The sequence below is a fragment of the Gavialis gangeticus genome, unplaced genomic scaffold, assembly GCF_001723915.1.
Source record: "Gavialis gangeticus isolate Ggan-Ray unplaced genomic scaffold, GavGan_comp1, whole genome shotgun sequence".
NCBI classification, from domain to species: Eukaryota; Metazoa; Chordata; order Crocodylia; family Gavialidae; genus Gavialis; species Gavialis gangeticus.
Genome location: NW_017729022.1, coordinates 147,587,282 through 147,594,401, shown reverse-complemented (window position 1 = coordinate 147,594,401; position 7,120 = coordinate 147,587,282). Strand labels below are relative to the sequence as shown.

The window sequence follows — 7,120 nt, the reverse complement described above, 5'->3', positions numbered from 1 at the left end:
ACAGTGAGTGATGGTAGCATTACCACTGTGATAACTTGTACAGGAGGGGTGAAGGTTGTACAGCAAAGAGGCACAAGAATGGGGTGGGGGGGAGGTAGTGGAGAATGGGGGAATGGTGGTAGTCAGGCCTTGCTGGAGCTGAGCTCCTTGGTCACCTGGAATCCATGGCTGGGAGGGTGGCTGGATGTCCTCTGGGTTGAATCGGTGTGTGTATGCTTCTCGGTTGTTTGACCCCAAACTGCTGCTCTGTGTTTCTCAAAGAAGAATGCCCAGTGAACTTTTGGGGTAGGGGGGTATTAAAGTACAATGAGGTGTTAAATGCTGAGAGCAGAAGATAGCCAACAGGGCCAGAGATGACCTTCCCTGTTGTTGCAAAGACCCCTCGATGCCTGACATAGCTGTTAAAGGCAAAAGAAAGCACTCCCAGTTGCCCATGCTAGGCGCCCAAGCAATTATGAATTCCTTGCAAGAATCAGGGCCAGATTATGGGCTGAAATAGCCACTGGGGAGCCAGGGGCAGCATGGCCCAGGTGGGCACGCTGGTCAGGGCCATGCTGGGCAAGGAAGAATGTCCATGCAGGTAGCGGGCACTTCCCGGGGCTGTTTGCTACCTGCAGTGCTGCGACCAGGCAGCTGCAATTTGCTTTTTACCGGGCAATGAAATTGCTCCTGAGTGCCTAAGTAAGGCGCCCAAGTTGTTTTATATTCTCTGCATTAAGAAGGGGTGGATTATGGGCCAACAGTGCCACTGGCAATCAGGGTCACCCCCTGGGGAGCCAGAGGTAGCATGGCTCAAGTAGGCACCCTGGCCAGGGCAATGCTGGGTGGGCAGGGGTGTCTGTGCAGGAAGTGGCTGCTTCCTGGGGCTGGGGTGGGGCAGGTCCTTCCCCCACGCAGCAGCAGTTTAAAAATACGTGTTAAAAAGTAATGAAATTAGTGAAATGACACTCAATTAAATGTATTAAATTAATGAAATCACAACAGTTTTGGTCAGCTGTACATGTCAGTGACCTGTGAGTTAGACATCACCAACTGGTCTGTAGCAGGGATTAGCAGTTTGGCGGTGCCCCCTGCTGTAATTCAGTACCAGAGAGATCAGCAGGGTGGATTGATATGAGGCAGCTCCTGCAGTAATTTACTATGAGATTTATTCAATTTAAGAGATGTAATTACACAGTGACAGAACAAATTAAAACTCACCTTGTCAATTTTGGGGGCATAGAATAAACCCATTCAGTTTAGTGAGGACTAAATCCCTATCATGTGTACAAGCACCCTTGTATTCTAATTTCTCTCTGCTTCTTATGCTCTGCTTTCTGCACATCCTTTCACAGCATCTGATTAAATGAACTTGGGTGCACAAAAGCTTGTGCTCTCTCTCTATATATCTAATTTAGTTAGTCTATAAAAATGCATATCTACCCTGCCTGCTAAATAGATCAATGTCAGATAAGGCCTTCCCAGAGTGGAGAAAGTGCTCCAAGAAAGTGTGAAATCATATGTCTAGGCTGACTATCTTTTATGGGTTGGTGCAGTGAGATCTTGGGGCCAACTCTATGGACTTACGTACGTGGCACATATCCAGGAGGATCATGTAGGGGCAGGGAGAGACAGGGTTTAAGATGCTTTAATTGCTCTTCACATGTATTGCTTTATGGGGATGATGTATGCTTTACCAGATGCTCTATACAACTTAGAACAGCATCTACAGCAACTGTAACTTGTATCAGTTGGCCACTATCCAAAACAACTGCTCTGGGAAGTGGGGATCATCAGACTGCATATTGCTTCCTCAGGTGCTGGGATGCAAGATACATAGGAACACAGAAAGCAGCTTCCCCCATCTAAAAGTTTCTCCAATGCAGCAGAGTTCCCAGACCACTTAATCACTGTTAGCTTAATATTGTGCCAGTGGAGCATCTGGAAAGGGGCCAAAGATCTTGTCCTAAATGTCTTTGAAGTATTCTCATGTAAAGGTCAAAAGGCCCAACCTTTATCTAGACCCAATCCTAGATAAACTACGTTATCTAGGATATCAAATAGATAATGTTGATCCTTCCAAATATCCTGTGATCTAATCTTGAGAGGGAAAATAATGAGTCTTGTAATAATATATGACGAAGTCAAGTAACACCAGGACTCTCATAACTATGAATAATATTTTCTCTACCACTGATCAAGAGGAGTCATTGATCAAGAAGTCCTCAAAATAAGGTTGATCACACATTACAAGTCGTTAATGACTCTTCAAAACAACTGTACTGTCCTGAATACACACAACACATGGACCAGCTTTAAGCAATAAGCTTTTAAATGGAATCAGGTATATCAATAGTATTTGAAGACTAATGTTTTAGCTACATTTCTTGTTAGTGTCCATAAGGCTCAAATTCAGACAATGTCACCATTCTTTTAATTTGAAATGTGTGTATTTTAAAAACTGTCCAGTCCAGGGCAGCTCTTGTTTCCCAGTTATATCATTGTTAAAGAACAGGATGGACTAAATCACATCACTGGTTTTAATGATTTTGTTTTTGCATTTGCAGTGTCACAGGAATAACCAGGACATGGAGGTTGGAGGCATAGTGATACAGTGGTCACAAACAGAGCTGAAGGGTCAAGGCAGAAGGAGCAGACAGGAATAAGCCAGAGGATGCAGGCTGAGAAAAGGTTCAGGCAGGAACAAGCCAAAGATCATGGAACAGACTAGGAATCAGGAGCACTGGGGCTAGACAGAGGGGAAGATCTGTCTAGGTTGATGCAAGTCCTCAATGTACTGCAATGGACTGCTTACATACAGTAGTCACAGCCAAGTACTCTATATACAGCACTCTGTATACAGCTTATATACAGTAGTCACAACCAAGCACTGGTGGCCAGCTGAGGGCACTCAGGAAGCCAGCAGGCAGTCCCATCCAGACTATTAGACAAACTCCTGACATGTAGTTTTAAAGTATTTATCATTTTATTATAGAAAGGATTACTAATTCAAATATGTTGATAAATATAGCATTTATACTCTGTAACCTTTATGCTTTATATAACTTTATTCTCCTTTTTTGCTAAGCAGGATGATATGCTGTACACCTGTACATTTATTTGAGTAATTGACTTAAAGATGTGAATTTATATTTTTAATTTTTACTATTTTTACTGAGTTAGAAAATGGTGAATCATCCATTCTTCATAAGAAAATTAAAGTTTTACTTAGTATTTGTGCCAAGTTTTATTTTGATGGAGATTAAAATCTAAATAAACACACAAAAGCATTATTCTGAAATAGATTTTTTACTACTTAAGTAAAGCTACCCTAAATGTTTGGTACATAAAAATAAATTTTGGTTGATTACACAATGAACTTATTACCTGTAATGAGGGAACTGAACTAGTTGTTTCTAGGTTCCACAGCCTTCAAGATTTTAGAGCTAGTGAATCTCCTATGATCCCTGCTGACTTCCTGTCCCTGGGGTGGGGGACTGGACTCGATGATCCTCCGGGGTCCCTTCCAGCCCTAATGTCTATGAAATCTATGAAATCTCATCCTTTTGCATCTAATTTATGTAGTTTGGAAGAGGAAAGCAAGGCCTCCTGCTTTTCAAGCTCCTCATTGTTTTCTCATCTTTGAATTAATTAATCACTAAGCTGAGCTAATTGTATATACTGATATGAAGAGAACAGTCTCTCTGTGATTACAAAAGAGACTATTATCAAACGCCGGTTTTGTTTTGTTTCTAGGTGCTTAAGTGGTGAATTTAATCATTTCAGTGGTTTGACTTCCTTCAAAATGTTGGCAGCAAATGTACATTGAATAATACCATTTTTTATTTAAATTATTTGAATAGACTCAGTCCTTCACACAGGTTTTAAGAATTAAGCAAGTTTATTTTTGCAAAGGAAAATGCATTTTATTTAAATAAAATCTACTTTAATTAAAAACAAAACCTTTTTTTTCACTTAAATAAAGAATATCCTGTCTGATAAGTGATCTTCAGAATTCATCTGCTCAGCTCCCTTGACTGGAATCTGGAACTGTCAGTAGCTTAAAACAAATACTTTTTTGACCAAGTTTGTTTTATGCACTCTTAGGGTTCAGCAGGCATTGATTTGGGGTTTTTGGTCCTGTCTTTAGGCACATAAGCTTTTTTTTTTTGGATCTTGCTCCTGGTCCCCTGATAAGAAGTGGGATTAAAACACACTCTTTTTTCCTGCCTTCCCTATTTACACTGTGGGGAATTATGCAATTATGTGCCTGTGCAGTTTTGCACATAAAAGGTATGACTGTGAATAATTGCATAATTTTTCATAGTTTAACCTGGGTGGGTTCTGTGCCTCCACCTCTGCGGGGCTCCTGGTGCTCCAGCTGGGAGCTCCATGTAGAGGCATCGAGCGTGGTGGTGCACAAGTAGACAGCTGGTGAGTGGGGAGGGGAGCTCTTGCCTACAGAAGGAGTGGGGTGGTGGTTGTGCACCATAGGGATGGAGGAGCCACATGCCCCTCCATCCCTATGGTCCATAACCCCTGCTGCCAGTGGCAGCAGCAGCAGGTAGCAGGCCCTTAAGGCACCCATGGCTGTGGCAGGCAGAGGCCCTTGGCAGCACATATCTCCAGGTGAGTCCTGGGGGCTGCATATGGTGACATGGAGCTGGCCTGGCTGGCCTGCTGGCACATGCCTTCAACCCAGACCAGGAGTGCTTCATGCCAGCATGTGGGGCTTGCAGCACTGCAGGTGGGAGCTGCATACCATCAAGCTGAGCTGGCTAGCTCCATGCCTCTTCATGGGGCTTCCAGCACCCTAGTGGGGTGCCACACATGGAGGCATGGATCCTGCCTGGCCCAATGGCACACAACTCTGTGCCTCCATATGTGGCTTCCCACTGGAGTGCTGGAAGCCTCACATGGAGTCACAGAGCCCACCTAGCCCAATGGTGCAAGGCTTTTGGTCCAGGAGCCATCGGGTTGGGCCAGCTCTGTGCCTCCACATGGGACTTCCAGCACTCCTGTGGGAAACTGAATGTGGAGTCATGGAGCCTGCCTGGCCTGATGGCATGTGGCTCCTGCTTGCAGTGCTGCAAGTCCCACATGCTAGCATGGATCCAGCCTGGTCTGGTTCAGAGGTGTTTGCCAGAGGGCCAGACCAGGCCAACTCCATGCTGCCACATGCAGCCCCTGGGACTCAGCACATAATTTTGAATTTTTTTGTGCCTAATTCCCTCGGGTGTACCTATTGGCTAGTTGAAGGGGCTTTTTGAAGTGTTGAAGCCTTACCTATCTGCAGCTTTTAAAGACAGGATCCTAGACTGCAAGTATAACATAACAATTCCCATGCCTTTAAGGATGTTCAGCAGGAGAACAGCTCGCATCAGTATAAAGAGTTTGCACAGATGCTTTATACATTACATAATGTCAGGAGTTTTATAAATTGATTAAACCACTTAATATGCAAAATTTTAAGAATACTCAATGAGCTAAAAACACTTAGTGAGAACCCTTGAGATCTGGAGTCCTACTGCATCCTACTAATGACAAATCAGAACACCGAAGAAAACTGATTTAAGAGCATGAAAATGCCTGACAGTTGACTTCATTGGGACTCCACAGAATACACACCCTGCACTAGATGTTCCAATTTAAGGATGATCAGAGTATACTGATGTAGTGCATGTATACATGTGGCTAGTTAAACATTGCCCACAAAATATATGACATCAATGTACATTCAGTACATGTATGTGTGTGCCCTTATTTCTAGCATGCCTCATGGTTATTGAGGTTGGCCTTCAAAGGGGGCTTGCTTAACAGGGAGAGGAGCACTTCTGAGTGAAATCCCAGTGGAAGAATGGCCCCTATGAGTGCTGGGTGCTCAGCTAATGTAAATTTGTGTAACTCCACTGATGTTATGACAACCGCTGAGGATTGAATTAATGAATCACTGAATTACAGAATTCATGTAATATTGATTCTGTAGCAGATATACAAATATATACCTATACTTACAAATATATACCTATATATACAAATAAAGAAACATATCATGTTATATTCATATATACCAGTGGTTCTCAGCCAGGGAGTGGGGTGCTGTGAGACCCTTTCAGGGGTGCCACAGAGCCATTTCTGTCACTGTGTTTAGGTGGAGCTTTACAGCAAGTCTATGTTTGCAAGAGGGGCAAGCTAAGTGGACCGGGAAGCAGCTGCAGTAGGAGTCCTTCCACAGCCCTTCCTGGTCTATCCGATACCCTCCCACCTGGACACAGTTATGGGGGACAGTTCTTCCTGGCCATAGCTGGGTGATGAGGACATGAGCTGCAGGTGCTGACCATGCAGAGGACACTGGAACAGAGGCAGTGAGGGGCGGGGGGTGCTGGAATGATTGCAGAAGATAGAGACATCTCTGTGCTCAGTACAGGCTCACCCAGAGGTTGTTCACTTTGGCAAGGCGGATGGGCTGAGCTGGGCAACCTGGCTCCCCCTCCCCTCTGCTGGGGGGTAACAGCCCCTGTGAACCTTTTCACAGGGACAGCCAAATTAAAGTGTTTACAGCTGGGATCTACTTGCAGATCCTGGCCCCTGTGAGAGGGTTAACAGAGGGCCTGAACAAGGCTGATGAGAGAACTTGTCCTGGGTCCACAGCATAAGCCTGCAGCCCCTAGGTGAACCCATGCTGTGGCAAGTAAGACTCTGCCTGGCCTCCCACTCCTCTTCTCTTGCTCTTGCCACAAGCAATTCCCCCTTCCCTCCACCTCCACCCCTTGTCCAGGGCACAACACTAATGAGGGATGTTGTTGGAACAGTGCTCCCAGCAGGGGTGCTACCAAGTTCAGCAAAGTTATGGAAGGTGCCTTGGGTCTAAAATAAGTTGAGAACCACTGATATATTCATGTAATATGTATTCACTTATGTACCTGTATTGTAGATGCTTTGTTGGAGGAAAAACCTCCCATACCTACATTGTCTCCTTGGTGTATTGTTAACCAGCAAGTTTCATTATTTAGTTCATCACAAAGAAAGGCTAAGAAAAATGAAATTACTCACATTTGTCTTTTCCAATTTGCGAATGCACAGCAATGGCTAGGATAGGTGAGATTTGCCTCAATCAATGCAACAAACTTCTCCAAGGCAG

At 44.3% G+C, this 7,120-nt stretch overlaps 1 protein-coding gene and 1 long non-coding RNA gene across 2 annotated transcripts in view; one reads left to right on the top strand and one right to left on the bottom strand.

Moving 5' to 3' along the window:
- The window catches only part of FSHR (follicle stimulating hormone receptor), a 211,743-nt gene that overhangs the window by 22,136 nt on the left and 182,487 nt on the right, over positions 1 to 7,120 (bottom strand). Inside the window, exon 10 of the mRNA XM_019516298.1 lies at positions 7,033 to 7,088. Coding sequence (XP_019371843.1) covers positions 7,033 to 7,088 — 56 coding nt within the window. The remainder of the gene's footprint in view (positions 1 to 7,032; positions 7,089 to 7,120) is intronic.
- LOC109296745 overlaps positions 1 to 7,120 on the top strand; it is a 17,150-nt gene that overhangs the window by 3,541 nt on the left and 6,489 nt on the right. The gene's annotated exons all lie outside the window — the stretch shown is intronic.